The sequence below is a fragment of the Manis javanica genome, chromosome 15 (assembly GCF_040802235.1).
Source record: "Manis javanica isolate MJ-LG chromosome 15, MJ_LKY, whole genome shotgun sequence".
Classification (NCBI taxonomy): Eukaryota; Metazoa; Chordata; class Mammalia; order Pholidota; family Manidae; genus Manis; species Manis javanica.
The window spans coordinates 40,005,189-40,021,654 of NC_133170.1; the positions used below are offsets into that span (position 1 = coordinate 40,005,189).

Sequence of the window (16,466 nt, forward strand, 5' to 3'; positions counted from 1 at the left end):
GCATCTCATTTTCAAGTTCATCCTCAGCAAATATAAGAGTTGTTACAGACACTTTACTTTTTTTTTTTTTTTTTTTTTTTTTTGAGAGGGCATCTCTCATATTTATTGATCAAATGGTTGTTAACAACAATAAAATTCAGTATAGGGGGGTCAATGCTCAATGTACAATCATTAATCCATCTCAAGCCTAATTCTCGTCAGTCTCCAATCTTCTGAAGCATAACGAACAAGTTCTTACATGGTGAACGAATTCTTACAGAGTGAATAAATTCTTACATGGTGAACAGTACAAGGGCATTCATCACAGAAACTTGCGGTTTTGATCATGCAATATGACCTATAAACCATCAGGTCAAATATGAATATTCATTTGATTTTTGTACTTGATTTATATGTTGATCCCACATTTCTCCTATTATTATTATTTTTTTTATTTTTAATAAAATGCTGAAGTGGTAGGTAGATGCAAGATAAAGGTAGAAAACATAGTTTAGTGCTGTAAGAAGGCAAATGTAGATGATCAGATGATCAGGTGTGTGCCTATGGACTAAGTATTAATCCAGGCTAGACAAGGGCAGCAAGACATCCACGGATGCAGAAGATTTCTCTCAAAGCAGGGGGGGTACAGACACTTTACTTTTTAAGAGAAGTGGCTTCTTTTCGTGGTAATGCTGAAAGTCTCACTGCCAGCCATGAAGCTGTGGCACTAATGCCCACCCAGGATGCAACTTCATCAGCTGTGATGCTGTGACACTAACCCCTACCTGGGATGCAATTTCATTAGCCTTATCTGAAAATAAATAGACAAGACCCAGACACAGAAATACTTGCTCTGACCTGGCTAAACCACTCAAGCATTTACTTTCCTTGGTTGGCATATTTTTCTCCTGCCATTCTGTAGGCCATTTCAATTCCTTTGGCTATTTTCCTTTCTATCTTGCTCCTATTTTCACAGAACATGTAGAATATTGATCAGGAAACTCTCTGTATTCCCTCACCATTTTTACTTTTGGCTTTTCTTTCGTACTCACTAGGTTTTAGCTCTGGAAAAATTGTGAGCTCAGTATATTTTCTCTTTAACACCATATGGCCAGAACTCAAAGGAAGTACAATGGAAACGGCACGCTTAACAGGACATGAACCTTCTGATACCAGCAGCGCCGGGAAGACCAGTGTGGTGCGGGACCTGCAAGTACAGTACTGCCAAGCCATGAACATTAAGTGCAGAATGGCAAAACTGATGTCAGATGTCAAAGAAAGGGCTGATTTTAATAATCTTAATAACCAACTCAAAAACAAAATCCCTTTTTTAAGAAGGAATCTAATGACTTTGAGGTAGATGGTGCTGTTATCAGATGAAGTAATTGGTATAAGAAATAAAAATAACAAAACTGAGAGAAAGTAAGCACTGACTTGGAATTACCTTCCTGTTTACTCAGATGGAAAATTAAGAACACTTGCGAACAAAGTTCTAAGCACACAGTGCAGGGGCGCCAGTCCTGGACTTGCTTCTGTGAGTGGGATGAGCCGGGAGGCTGACGGGAGGAGCCACACTCTACCAGAGCGGCGAACTACAGAATGGCTGTCCCTGGGAAGAAGCCAATGTTTTCCCGAATGTTCAGGATTAGGATCCCTGAGTCTTCTTCAGCATTTAACTAATTCTTTGCTGCTGGAAGGGGCTGGAACTGTTTCTCCACACATAAACTGATCCTATGGTAGAACAAAAAATTATATTAATCACTGTGTGTCACAGATGCATCAAAATTAACTGCAACCATAAACTTAAAAATGTATCAGTTTTAGTCCTGAATTCATATTTAATGTAAAGCACCTTATCTTACAAACAATGCCCATCTTCACCACAAAGCATCCACATCTCAAAATTCACATTTCTACAGACATGTCATACCTTTTCAGTTTCTCTATTACCATTTACATTAAAACTTCTCCACTTCAAATACCTAACCACACCAAAGTAATTATTTCTTCCAACTAAAAAGGACAGTCTATTCCGTGTTTCCCAACAATGACAATATATAATGTTAGCTACTTTGTAAATACCTGATCTCTGATTACTTCTCCTGGTTTATGACAGCTACTACAGGAATCTCTGCCTCCTAGGTTACCCCTCGTCTCCTGCAGTCTGATGCCCATAAGGATGAGCCTGGGTTCTGCCCCATTGCCTTCCCACTCCTGCCCAGCACCTGGAACCCTCCTACACTGGGCTCTTTGGAATTTATGGTCCATCACTGACACAATGCTCCATATTGTCAACCTTTTCTTTAAAATGTCCCTGTGCCTTCTTGTTGTAACACAGTGGTTCTCAAGGTGGGGAGGGGGAAGATGTTGCTTTTGTCTCCAGGGAATATTTGGCAATGTCTGGAGATATTTTGGGTTGATGCAACTAGGGGGTATCTAGCTTCCAGTCAGTAGAGGCCAAGGATGCTACTAAATATTCTACAGTGCAGAGGACAGCTCTGTAACAAAGAACTATTCAGTGCCAGATGTCCATGACGCTGAAGTTGAGAAGAGGCTGGCCCCTAAGGACACCGTTTCCCCTGGAGCCTTTTCAAGAAGTGGCTGTGTTCTCCCAGAGCCCCAGTACCACAGACTGGAGGAGGGGCTCGTTGCTCCTTCTGCCCTTGTTCTCCTTCCCTCACTAAAAGCCCTCAAGTTTGAACTTTACGTGATGAGACTGTATCTTCACTACTCCTCTCTGTCGCTGTCATTTACCTGCAAGGATCCCTCATTCCAGCCACTCTGGGACTTCCACTGTATTTATCCTATACCTTTTCACTGCCCCTTAATGTTTACCTAGTTTAAATTCCATGGCCAATTGTAACTGCTTGCCTCTCACTCCTTCCTATTCTCTGAGCAATATCCCAGCCCTAGTTTAATCTAACTTCCTGTGTCAACATTCTTCCGTGTAGCTGAATGTCTACCACCTCAAACCCTCTCTTGGTCCTCTTATCACCACCAGTTTCTGCCTCATGTCTTTGCTGCCCTTTGCAGCAAACTCTTAGAAAGAAATGTCTGCGCTTGCTGCCTCCTAGTCTTCTCTCATTGCCTTCAACAAGTTTCCACCACTCAGGTTCTGTCTTTGTCACTCCAGTGAAGCTGCTCTTATCACCATTGCAGATGACCTCCCTGTTGGAGGCAATGATGAATTTGCATCCGTGGGGTCTGACAAAGCCGATCACTTCCATCACCTCTCCTCACTGGCTTCCAAGATGTGGCGCTGGTGGTTTCCTCCTCCCTTAGTGGTTCCTCCTTTCCAGCCAGCTTTGCTGGTTCCTTGCTTCCCTCTGTCACCTTTTAACATTGGAGTGCCCCAAGGCTCCGTCCTTTCTTTTGTCCACCTGCATGCACAGACCTGGTGATCTCATCCAATCTCCTGGCTCTAAGTGCTATCTGTATGCTGGTAACGCCCCCATTTACAGCACCAGCCAATCTTTGCATGAACTCCAGGCTTCCATATCCAAATGCCTTCTCACTTACTCCACTCAGATGAAAAACAGGCATCTCGAACATAGTATGCCCAACCCCTGCCCCTATACCTGCATCACCAGCCTTCAGTTGATCCATTCTTTCAGTTATGAGGGCCACAAATGCTGAAATCTTCCTCCACTCCTCTCATATCCCATAGCCAATATGTAAGACAATCCTATCCTTTAAGATGTATCCAGAATACAACCACTTCTTACTACCACCACTGATGCAGCCTGGTCCAAGCCACTGATCTCCTCCTTTGATTAGTCTAACTGGCTCCAATCTGGTTTTCCTGCCTTTATTCTTGCTCTCTCAGTCTACTCTGAATACAGTAACCAGAATCACTCCTTTAAAACTTAAGTTGGATCATGGCTCTCCTTTGTTCAAGAATCCCCCAGTGGTTCCCTATATCCTTCACAGCCAAAGCCAAAGTCCTTAAAGTGGTCCACAAACACCTCTGTGATCTGCCCCATTCCACAAATTTCATCTTGGACTGGTGACTACTGTCCCCTCAATTGCTCTGCTCTGGTCACACTGGCCGCCCTGCTGTTCCTCAAAACAAACAAACAAACAAAAAAACAAACAAACTAGGCCTATTCCTGCCTTAGGGCTTCTTCAATGGAAGTTCATGTTGCCAGACTGTTCTCACCCCCCATATGTACAGGGCTCGCTTCCTCACCTCTTTCAGTCTTTGCTCAATAAGGCTTGTCATGATCACCCTATTTAAAACTGCAACCTCTTCTCATACCAGCACTCCTGATCTCTCTTACCCTGTTCTCTTTTTGGTCCAGAACACATTTTAATACAAGAATAAATCAGTAAACTTCTAAATCATAGCCTGTTTCTCCCATGAGGCTAAATGCCTTGTTACCACCTTCCCCATACTCATTTTACAGTCCATCCTTAAGAATGTTAAGCTCTATTATAGGTCAGTTCTATCTCAAAAAAAGAAAGAAGAATGTTAGGCTTCTTACTTAAGACTCTATTCAAAGTACTGAACAAAAGTTGGAGAGGGGGTGGGCAATAATAACATTTATTTTGTTTACTATTGTCAATATTTTGGGGTGAAAAACAATAGGACAACTAAAGACTAAATAAAACGAAGTTGTAAAATTTCAACTACGTCTTACATCTTAAACAAGTTAATGCAGAGTTCTCTGTATAAGCCAGGTGAGAAAAACTACATGATTGTTCCCTTCAAAATAAATCTAGGAGCTCTGAATAATTTTAATTACTTATTAAATAAAGGAGGACTAAAGGCTATCAGTTAAATAACCTTTGTAATTATTTTTCTTCCATTCAGTAAGTAACAACAATTTTCATTAAATATAGAGCTGTTTATTGCCCTTTCTCCAAGGCTAAAGTGGCTTAAACTTTTTAAATTTCAACTTACAATATGGCTGTTTATTAATAGTTTTCAAAATTACTTTAAAAGACAGCCTTTATTTAACACTGTTGGGAAGTATTCTCCTGTGCTTATGTATCATAGAGACCACTCTAGGTCCTTGCGTCGAAACCCTCCCTCCCCGCGCCGTTGTAAATTCAACCCCTTACTTTGTCATAAATCACTTTTATAATGAGAGAGCAGCTAGGACACGTTGCCACGTCTTCCCCATTCTCCAGATCTTCCTGTAACAAAATCGAACACCGTATGGTCAGCAGTTTTCCCTTTGCGATCTCCTCCCAAGCCCCGCCACCCCCCGTGGACAAGCTCCTTTGTGGCCTGCTTCCCCACAAGGCACGTGAGGGCCAAAGAGCCCAGTCTTCCCTTAAAGTGTCACTTCCAATCCCCAGGAATGTTCAGTGGGTACAAACCCTTGGGAAGACGAAAAGGCGTCCCTTCCTCCATTAGTATCCCAGGAAGAGGGACCCAAAGGCGGGATGACTGAGATGACGCTGACGCTCCCGCCAGCCACCCACGCCTCCCGCCATCCCTAGTACCCGCTACAGGGCAGAACCAGGTGCCTACTGACAGCTCGAGTGTCAACAGGTGGAGGTGGGGCGGGATTCAGAAACAGGATGAGGAGGGAATTCGGTGCCGCACCGCTACGGAACGGCGGAAGGAACACCACAGGGCGGAAACGCGCCTGCTCCGGGGAGGCGCGCAGTAGCACTCCGTAGTTACCTTGGTGATACAGAAGTTATCTCCACACGGGCACGGGTAGAAATAGGTCTCCGAGTCCTCGTCATATTGGAAGTCCTCGATCTCCACTTCGTCGTGAAACACCGCCATGTCACTGGGTCCAGGGGAGGCCTGTCACCCCGCCGTCCGACTACTTCCCTGGATGGTGTAACTTCGCGGGCGCCTGCCCCCGCCGGGCGTTGTCACCACGCACCGGTTCAGGAACGATCGCTTCCGGCGCACACAACTGCGCAACTCCTGGCATAGCGCCAATTGGGTAACCGGGTATCAGTCACCATGGAGATAGTTGAGCTAGGGGGCGGAGACGCTGGAGGACATCGCTCGCTGCTTAAACCGTCGCGCACGGCACCGCCCATCGGACCGCAGCGACCAATCAAATGTGGGGATAGCTCGCGCTTCTGTTATGTCACGCCAGGGGCGCCGGAAGTTCTGCTACGCGGGTGGTGGCGGAGTTTGGCCCTCCTCTGCGAGTTTGGTCGCATTGCGGCGGAGTGGAGGCCACCTGTGTGGAGGCCTGCTGCTCTGGCTGTGGTAGCCCCGCTTCTGGTCCACGAACCTCAGTGGGGCTCTTAACCAGACCTCGCGGAAGGTTGAGGCAAGCTAAGTAGCGTCGACTCGGCCCTCAGCGCCCTTGGGAAAGGGGGCGCCGCTTTGCTTGCTTGGAGGCGGCGTGGGAGCGTCTCAGTCTCCTGGGCCCCTCTCCCTGTCGCCCCCGTGACGGCGAAAAGTCCCCATGGAATCTTGATTCACTGAGTGATCTTGAGCTCAGGGCGACGCCTAGCTTGTAGTTCCTGGCCGCGTTCGATTTCAAGGTACATCCTTGCTTTTTCCTCCCCCCGTCATCTTAAGATGCCCTAAACTGTGTTGTTCTAAGAACTAAGACTTGGAAGGCAGATTTAATTCTATCCTATGTTTGCCAAGCATATAACATATTAACTACGGTGATTTGTAGTAACATCACCTTTTACGGTTGGGAGTTTGTACCAGGTATAGCGCCAAGTACAGTTATTCCACGAACTCTGGGAGTTTAAATGTTTTTCCCTTATTAATCTACAAACTGAGATTGAGTTGGGTATCTTGACCACATCAAAGAAATGAAGAGCTTAATCTATCCCCAGAGCCTAGGAACAAATTAGGTAATTTATGGGAACCACGGTCTTTTTCTTTCGTTGTAAAGGGAGTGGTATCAGCAAGCAGAGTTATAGCTTGAGACCTCTGTATACCTTTAAGCAAAATGCGGATACTCAGGTGGTTTGCCTTGAAAGCAGTGCTAGTGGCTGCTTTGGTACAACCGGATCCCATGGAGGTATTTCTCCATTACTCCTGGTAAGAGCAGGAATGCGGTGCAGTGGAAACACTGAGTAGCAGTTCAGGGTTCAGAATCTGACTTGGGAACTAGCTCTGGGCGTTGGATATTTACGTTCTTGGGGCCTTACTTCCTTCTCTGAATAAAAAAGGATTGGATTAGAGCTGATCTACCAGATCCTTTTCAGATCTAACCTTCAACTTTTGCATGAATTATATAGCCAGGTCTACTTGGTTCTGCAGTCACATATACCATATTTAGTTTATATTTACAAGTATGTGTACATGATACATGTATACCCATCTCTACGCTTGTTTGTACACGCTGTGGTGAAGTTTCACCTGGCTTAGCCCATTTAAAACTTGAAAACCTAAAGGCAAAGGAGTGTTTGAGAGAAAGTCAAGAAGTTACATTAAAGGATGTACAGAAGATTATCTCAAAGGCCTTACAAAAGCTCTGTTTATGGTAGTTGGAGATATATCCAGAAGTTAAGAAACATTTGTTAAACATGCTTAGGGTTAACTGGGATGATTCTGGTCTTTCTCAGCAAGGGGAAATCCCAGCCAACCCCACCTAGGTTGGTGGCTGTTCCCTGTGTCTCTGTAGACACAGACACTTCCCAAGTATCCTGTAGGTGACAGGAAGACAGGATGTCTACTCTGTAATCCTGTTGATCCTTTTGAGGTTGGGAACCATGGTAGTGCTTCTGTGCATAGGTACCTGAAATTAAAGGTGAGCCATTTTTTAATGTACAGAAATGGATGCAATCATGTTTGGTTCTTGGAAGCATAAATTGGTAGACCTTTTAGAAAGCAGTTTGGATTTAGTGAAAACAGTTCACTGGGGAATCTTAAAAGCTAAAGTTAGTAGCCCTAAAAGTTATAAGACTTGGGTAATTTTTCTTGGTAATTTCTTTGTAATTTTCCAACTTTTATTTGAATGTGTATTACCTAAAAAGGAAAAAGAAAAACTAATGAACCACTTATTAATAATAATTGATACTGTGTGATAGGCACTGTATCAAATGGTTTATATGCATTATGTCATTAAAGAAGCCCAATGAGGTATAGGTATCATTAATCCCACATTCAACATTGGGAAACGTGGGTTTAGGGGCTAAGAAGCTTGCCAAAGCTGGTAAATGGCAGTGACCATGTGAGAATTTAGATCTGTCTGACCCCAGAAGCTAGGCTCTTAATTAATTTCAAAATCATCTGTGATAATGTTGGCATTGAAGTAGAGCTAGATTAAACATACAGCCTGGAGCTCTGCAGGCTACTGAGAGTTTCTGGTAGAATAGTGCAGATTCCCTTGAGACCTAGATTTGGGGGTCACTTTGGCCTTCCATACTACTTTCATCCTATCTGGCCATACCCCTTGTCTGGCCAGGGGTGGCTCCCTCAAGGTTCAACCCTGTTTTAGTTCATACTGTGCTGAAGAAAGTAAAACCATAGCCAAATGTGATGCAGTTTTTTTATTCTGTTCAGTATTTTCAGATAAAATACTACAATGACTATTAAACTTCACATTTACTCCTAAAGGGGAATGGAAACATTCTGTAATGAGACATTTTTGGACCCTGAAAGTGTGACAAAAATCAAGTTTATTGGTTGCTATAGGATCGTTTGGGGTCACAAATTTGTGTTTTAAAAGAGCTTTTTTAAAAGCATACAGTGCTAATAACAGCACTGATCTGAAGATAACAGTGACCAAAATTCTTAACATAAGATCTAGTGTAGAAAGTTCACAATTCTATAATACAAATTATTTTATGAGTGCTGCTGTAGATCAGGCTAAAGGGAGTTGTTTTTTGACAGTATCAAACCCCTATCTCTCTAGATTGCAGGGAGGATTAATGTATTTGTGTTGATTTTTAGTAACACTCTTGCCAGGTATTTCCATAGACATTTACTCCTCTCAGCAGCCCAGTGAGGTGGTGGCAGCATTCCCATTGAAAAATGAATTAAAAAACAGTAAGAGGTGATTGGCACAGGATCAAAAAGCAGGAAGGGGTCAGATTTGAGCCCATTTCCATGGACTCAGTGTCAAGTGCTCACCGAATACCTAATGCTGGGAGCCCCTTTGTCTCCTCAGTGGCACTTAGGATTCCAAATCAATAGATGCCATGATAGTTATGCGAAGTTAGTTTATTTCAGTGCATTTTTGCTCTGAGGCATTGTGGGCTTCTTTCTCCATGCTCTCTCACATGTCATCCAATTTGTCAGCAAGCCACAGGACTCTACTAAAACAGCCCATGTTCATCTACTTCTGTCATCTCGGTGGCTTTATCCTCCTCGAATCTTAGAGTGGAGCCTTCTAATTTGCCTCCCTGTTTTGACTCTCCCCCTCTGTGATCCATTCTTTACCTAGCAGCCTGAGCCTTCCTTTAATGTGAATTAGAGCATGTCCCTCTCCTGGTTTATTCAAACCTGTCAGTTGCTTCGCAGTGCCTGTGGAATAAAGTCCATACCCTTACCATGGCCTGAGTGACTGCCTGCTTGGCTGCCATCTCACACCACACCCGCCTGCCTCACCACCCTCCAGTCATGCTTTTCTTCTATCCACTGCATTTGTTTCTGTGATTGGGCCTCTGCCCAATGCTCTTCCTCTCCCTTCAGGTCTCAGCTCAGTTACCTGTTTTTGGATACCTTTCCTGATATTCCCCCTCTCTTATTTTCCTTATCATACTTATTGTAATCTGTAATTGTCTTGTTAATTGCCTGTTTACTATTATCTGTTGTACATGGTACTAAAAGCTTCCTGATTGGCCATGGCCTTGTGACTGGTTATTTATTGTGTCTCCATGGCCTAAAATAAATACTGCCTGGCACCCCAGTAATTATAAATTGTTATAAATTGAAACCAATATAGTTCATTTTAAATCCTAAATTTTATCTTTTTTTTGCAGTAATTTTTTTGCCTGCTTTAGTGGATATAAATTTTATTTAGCACTTATGATTATTCTCTGTGTTTCAGAAATAGAGTTAAGAATTTTTGGGTGAGGTTATGTCTGTGAAGATAGAATCATTGATGGAATATTTTTCTTGTATGGTTTTAGAAATTACTTAATATATGTTAATTTTCTATAGTTAATTAAATACTTATATTGAATATTGAAACCATTGGACTTATTTCAAAAAATGGGTAGTTGTTTTTAATACCTTAGTGCCTTGGAAGGCGCTTTGAATACAATGTGATTAAAATACTCTTTATTTTCCAGTAGGTGGCACTTTTGCTCATGGTTAGTATGGTTACAAAACAAGATTTTAGATTTTTAAAGAGAATAGCTTTTAAAAATTAACATTTCTATGTTTTCCAGTTCATTTGAGTTGTAGACCATCTAAACAGTATAATCATTAGAGATGTATCTTATGTGAGGACAGTTTATTTTAGCAGTAGTTGTCTAAAACGTTAAGCAGAGCAGTATTTATATATTTAACTATATTATCAGTTAAATTTTATCAGGGAACTTGGCCTTAAATGACACATAAGCGTATCATTCCAGCCATTGGTTTGGTCTTTTCATGGGGTGGATATCCGAAGTAGCAGGAGTTAAAGATAGGCCAGGAAAGATGAAAAAGAGATCAGTAAGAGAATCAGAAAGGGGAAGTGGGAACAGGAGGAGGAGGAATTGACAGAAGGGGAATTGAAAGTAGTCTTGCTGTGAGGTGATTCTTGCTGATTATACTGAGCCTTTCCTTTGTAGCTAAGATATAGTACTTTTTAATAGTTTCCCAAAACATTGTTCTTATATGTTGTCTCTGCTATTGCAGGAACTTTGTGAGAATTTCAGTACATGGAAACACTGTTTGTGTTCCAACCAGTGTACATCCAAAGGTCTCAGTTTAATACCAGGACCAAAATATTGCATGTCAGTCAGCCAGCCAGCCACAGCTTTAATGACTCCTAAAATCTCATGGACTTTTAACGTAAGTTTTGCCTTCTTCCAGTGATTAATGTACCAATTTTGGTTTAGCACAAAGGAGAGAAACTACATGTAATAGTCTTACATGAGGTGAATGAGTCCTTATACTTTTATTTACTAGAGAGAAAATAGTAGCATGTTTATACACAATGATGCTGTGTTATACTATGGCAAGAAATACATGTTTTATCTAAAGACCAGTTATGAAGCAGTGGCTTTTTGTTATGATTTGGTTATAACTATGTAAATTATATATGACTTATATCACCACTTGATTTATTTACTTTTATTTTATTTTCTGTCTCTATCTTCTAAAATGTAGTCTCCCTAAGAATGTCTTTCTTAGTTTTTGTGTATCCCCAGTGCCTGCCACATAGTGGGCTCTTAATAAATATTTGTCAAATGAAGGACTAAATGCATATAGAGTAGGAAAATAAGCACACTTGGCTTGGTTAGTTTTCTAACACAAGATTTATTATGATTGGTTTATATAGTACCTTCCAAAGAGCTTAAAAAAAATGTGTTCACATACATTTTTATTTATTCTTCAGCTAACTAATTTAGTAAAGGACAGATATATATGGCAAGATAGCATGTTAAAAGTGGCCATTCTAGGCAAGGAGATACTTAAATATTGGCGGTGGAAAACAGAATGAGAGGAACCAAAAAAAAGTCATCTGTCCACTGAACCAGTGCTTTCCCTGATAGACCAGTAGTTTTTAGAATTTGAAATGTTGGGGAATGTTTCTGTTTCTGTTTTTTTTTTTTTTTACTTTTTATTGAAGTATTATATAATGTAGAAGTACATAAATCCTAAGACAACAGCTTGATTATATTTTTTTTAGAGCAGTTTTAAGTTCACAGCAAAATTGAGGGATCAGTCAACAGAGGTGAGGCTCAGAACCTCACCCCCCCCTGCTTTGAGAGAAATCTTCTGCATCCGTGGATGTCTTGCTGCCCTTGTCTAGCCTGGATTAATACTTAGCCCATAGGCACACACCTTATCATCTGATCATCTACATTTGCCCTCTTACAGCACTAAACTATGTTTTCTACCTTTATCTTGCATCTACCTACCACTTCAGCATTTTATTAAAAATAAAAATAATAATAATAATAGGAGAAATGTGGGATCAACATATAAATCAAGTACAAAAATCAAACGAATATTCATATTTGACCTGATTGTTTATAGGTCATAATGCATGATCAAAACCGAAAGTTTCTGTGATGAATGCCCTTGTACTGTTCACCATGTAAGAATTTATTCACTATGTAAGAATTCGTTCACCATGTAAGAACTTGTTCGTTATGCTTCAGAAGATTGGAGACTGACGAGAATTAGGCTTGAGATGGATTAATGATTGTACATTGAGCGTTGACCCCCCTATACTGAATTTTATTGTTGTTAACAACCATTTGATCAATAAATATGAGAGATGCCCTCTCAAAAAAAAAAAAAAAAGGCTTAAAAGATAAAGAAGAGAGGTGATGCCATGTATGCATTATACCTACTTATATAATATTTGCATTTTGCAAATTTCCCATTGTTTCAATACCTGTGTGGTTGACTTTCAATTTTAAGTGAAGTGACATACAATCTATAACTTCATAATGGCTGCTTATTTATTGTATCTTTCAGTTAGTAAAAATGTATTCAACCTGACTAAAATTTCGAATTATGTCTTTTATGTTCCATCCTTACCATTGTTATTAGATTTAGTTAACTGTATAAGACCATAAATGTATGTCATAAATATGTAAATAAAGGATGTTGAATCTTGTTTAAAAGAAAAAAAAAAAATTGAGGGATCAGTGCAGAAATTTCCCAGTGTGCTCCCTGCCCCCCACACATGCCTCACACATGCTTGGCTTCCCCCTTTACTAGTATCTCCCTCCAGATTGGTACATCTGTTACAACTGGACGACCTACATTGACATATCATAATCATCCGAAGTCTTTAGTTTACAGTAAGGCTCACTCTTGGTGGTGTATGTTTTGTGGATTTAGACAAATGGGTAATGACATGTACCCATCATTATGGACTCACACAGTATTTTTATTGCTCTAAGAATTCTCTCTTGTTTGATAAATTTTTACAAAGTGAAAATATCCATGCAGTCAGCATTCAGATTAAGAAACAACATTGTCCCTTTGTCTCCCCAAAGGTAACTGCTAACTTGATTATTAGCTTTATAGATTAATTTCATCTGTTTTTGTATTTTATATGACTGGATCATCAGATATGTCCTTTTGAGTCTGGCTGCTTTCATTCTTTCTATTCAGTGTGATATGATATTCATCTACGTTATTACATGTCGTTGTAGTTTGTAGTTGTGAACCTCAGAAAATTTGTCCCTTGCACTTGATCTAACAAGAAATATTAAAGACTTAATGTGGTGCTCTTTGGGTGGAATATAGTTATTAGACAGTCATAAACTCTGTCCTCTTCTGTAATAGCATAATATTAGTCATATGAACTTAGAGATTTTGGAAGCTAATAGAGAACAAGAGTATTTGATGGCACCAGTAATTACGTACGCATGTACTATAGAGGTTAGTTGCAGTAACTCTAAATAGTGGCAGAAATTTTGTCAGTGTGCAGGTAGACGCTTAATTGCTTTGCCGTTAGATCAGCTCATATCAGCATGAACAAAAACCCAGACTTCTTCGTTGGCCCCTAAGATAGTCTGGTATTTGCCTGCTTTTTCTTAAAACATGTTAACCTTCATTTTATGTTTGCCCAGGCAGCAACATGGCTGGTGCTGCTGTCATAGTTCCTGGGTTGTTGCGAGGCTCCGTGGGTGCCATCTGCACTCAGGCTGCTTCACTGAGACCGACACCCAGCGCTTGGCGCTACGTCAGTCTAACCAGGTGAGTGGCTGGCCTTCAGTGTCACATGAGGATGATTTTCAGAAACCTGACCTGCTGCGGTTTGAGGGAGGCATATCAAACTTCTGAAGGCTGATCATAAGATCTTGCTTTAAGTGCATGCCCTCAGTAGATCTTTAAACTTTGGTTAGATGTACAAATTTTCACTGACCATTTTGTAGGATTCATAGTGTTTTCTTGTATTTTGGATTGTCATGATATTACAGGGGAAACTAATTATTTTGTGAGGATAACACTTAATAACATAATTTTACTTTCTATTAAAGTGTAATGAAATCCAAAAGGAAAGCTGATCACTTGGAGAGAACTGCAAATGTCATCCGACGGGAGGTTTGTATCTTTTGGCTCTGGCAGGTTTTCCTAGGCTGGGCAGTATGCACAGTCATGGCTGGTTTACAGAGAAGGCAGTAGACGGACTTGATCTAGCCAGGGAAAATCTATTATTTTCTGTTCTGAACTTTTCTGAGCAGGGCATATGGCAACTGATTTAAAAAATAACAGCAAAATACATACATATTCCCCTTTTAAACATGGATTAATTTGATGAAGGGAGGATAGCAGCAATTGAGGAAATGTTTAGGGTCATATTTTTAGAGATAGAACTTCTTTCGGAGCCTACATTTTATGAATAGCTTACTTTTTCTTTTTGATTTTTTTTTTTTGGCACCATATCTCAAAGTTTTTGTTCTTATCCCTGCTTTAGAACTTATTATTTCACCAAGGGAGAAAGCACTAACATCTGAGAAAGGAAGGTGGATGAGCCCTTATTATCCTTCCCATGGGCAGATTTTCCACCAAATTCAGATCATAGAACGCTAACCCACCACCTGACGGGGCATCGGGGGCTGAGAAGTAAAGGATCCTCACCCTTACCTCAGTGAGGGACCCATTCTCTCTTAAAAACATAAATGTGATGTTTGATTTTGCTTTTTGAGTGATTCTTCACATATTTGGATATCTTTAGCTTAGTATTTTAAGTATATTTAAACTAACGGTAAAAACTATGTATTTCTTACCGAGAAGGATTATATAGTTCTATAAACATTGTCAGAAATTGATTGAATTATTATAGTAATTTATTTTTTAGTCTTAATAGTGGGATACACTTTAATGTAAAAGAGTTTTGTCCAGGCCCCACTTTTCAAGTTGATTCTGCTTTCAGAAAATTGCTTGGGGGCCAGGAGTGATATGTTTGTGGATTCAGCTTTAAGCCAGTGTTTTGTTTTGTTTTGTTTTGTTTGAAAAGTCTGTGTACAATTAGTTCAGCATAATAGATTTATGGATGTGTGGGAAAATGTACTTTTCCCACTGATGATAAATCTGAAAGTACTTTTATGTTTGTGTGTGTGTGTGGTTTGTTCAACACACAAAAATGCTGAGTCTGTAAATATGAGTGTTTTTAGAATTTCTTTTTAAAAAGTGAAACCTTGGCCAGTTTTGAAGAAGAGTGATTTATTTAACAGTCTTGGGCTATACTTTTTTCTGTTGTATTTTGAGGCAAGTAGAGTTAGTGCAGGGTTTGGTGAACTGTAAAGGGCCAGATAGTAAGTGTTTTAGTCTTCATAGGTTGTGCTGTCTTAGTTACAGCTACAAAACACTGCCTTTGTAGTGTGAAAATAGCCTCAGACAACATGTCAACAAATCATGTGGCTGTGTTCCTATAAACTGTTATTTACCAAAACACACAGATTTGGCCTGTGGATCGTTTGCCATTCCCTGAATTAGAGTAGCATTTCAGAATTTTACAGGACAAAATTATTGAGACTTTTGGAGGGTTATTTGGAGCCAAGTTTAAGAAAACTACACAGAAAGCTAATGTAAATTCTACTAGTGTGATTGAAAAGTTGAGAGTTTTAATGCTTAGAAATCAGAAAATAACAAGGATAATTCTGACCATGGTATTTCCCAGGTGGAAGAATTTTCCAATCGTCATTCTTCTCTCCTGTTTATATTTTCCATTCCTCTCCCAAACACAATGAGAACTGGGAATGGGGAGATGCTGGATAAAGCTAGATGCTATCTGGGGCATGACCTTAGTGGTATAAGGTCATCCGGGGCTCACCCTAATTCCTCCAGAGGGCGGCTCCTAGCCATAGAGCAGGAGCTTGATCCTGGACTTGTTGAAGTGAACAGCACGTCACTGAAACAGAACTGGACCACCTTCTCATAGTTACATCTACTACCCTTGCCTTTGATTTGTAATGTAAGTATCCTTTACAAAACTCCCCACATGTAATATTCTCCTCAATTCAAGGCTGAGGTAGCCTAAGAATAGGGTGGCATTTGCATTTTACAAAAGAGGAAGTGGCACCTACAGGACACCAGGGGCTTCTCCCAGGGCCAGAGGGAAGCCCCAGCCTAGGCGTCTGAGTCCTATGCCAGGAACCTGCGGCCCCTCCTGGAGTGGGTAGAGAATGGAGCACTCACCCACCCAGAAAAGTCCCTTGTTATTAGTCATTGGCTTCCCTCTGCAGAATGAATGACCATATTGTCATGCTTCTTATTTGGGCTATAAATGTAACTGACCTTGGGCCATGCTGATGCAGGAAACTGAGCTCTGAATTGAATGATACTTGATTGTGTTCAGGCTCACATATTTTTCTTAAGAGTCAAAGAATAATTAGTCTGGGTAACTACTTAGAGATCTCAAAGAGATAAGAGTAAAATTCTGTAATGTAATGCAGTAAGGATTGTTCAGGCAAGACTTAAG

At 40.7% G+C, this 16,466-nt stretch overlaps 2 protein-coding genes across 4 annotated transcripts in view; one reads left to right on the forward strand and one right to left on the reverse strand.

Annotated features, from left to right (window-relative positions):
* Positions 1–1,402: 1,402 nt before the first annotated feature.
* DPH3 (diphthamide biosynthesis 3) lies at positions 1,403–5,893 on the reverse strand. The gene is made up of 3 exons (XM_073222846.1): positions 5,615–5,893; positions 5,044–5,118; positions 1,403–1,710 (listed from the first exon to the last, which is right to left on the reverse strand). Exons 1-3 carry the CDS (start codon positions 5,720–5,722, stop codon positions 1,645–1,647), a joined length of 249 nt encoding a protein of 82 aa, XP_073078947.1. The 5' UTR covers positions 5,723–5,893; the 3' UTR covers positions 1,403–1,644.
* A 155-nt stretch (positions 5,894–6,048) lies between these two features.
* The window catches only part of OXNAD1 (oxidoreductase NAD binding domain containing 1), a 32,871-nt gene continuing 22,453 nt past the window's right edge, over positions 6,049–16,466 (forward strand). For 2 of the 3 annotated variants that reach the window (XM_017653524.3, XM_073222845.1), the window contains exons 1-4: positions 6,049–6,444; positions 10,712–10,867; positions 13,612–13,738; positions 14,023–14,086. In XM_017653524.3, coding sequence (XP_017509013.3) covers positions 13,620–13,738; positions 14,023–14,086 — 183 coding nt within the window. In that variant the 5' untranslated portion in view covers positions 6,049–6,444; positions 10,712–10,867; positions 13,612–13,619. The remainder of the gene's footprint in view (positions 6,445–10,711; positions 10,868–13,611; positions 13,739–14,022; positions 14,087–16,466) is intronic. The other variant, XM_017653525.3, reaches the window with a different exon arrangement.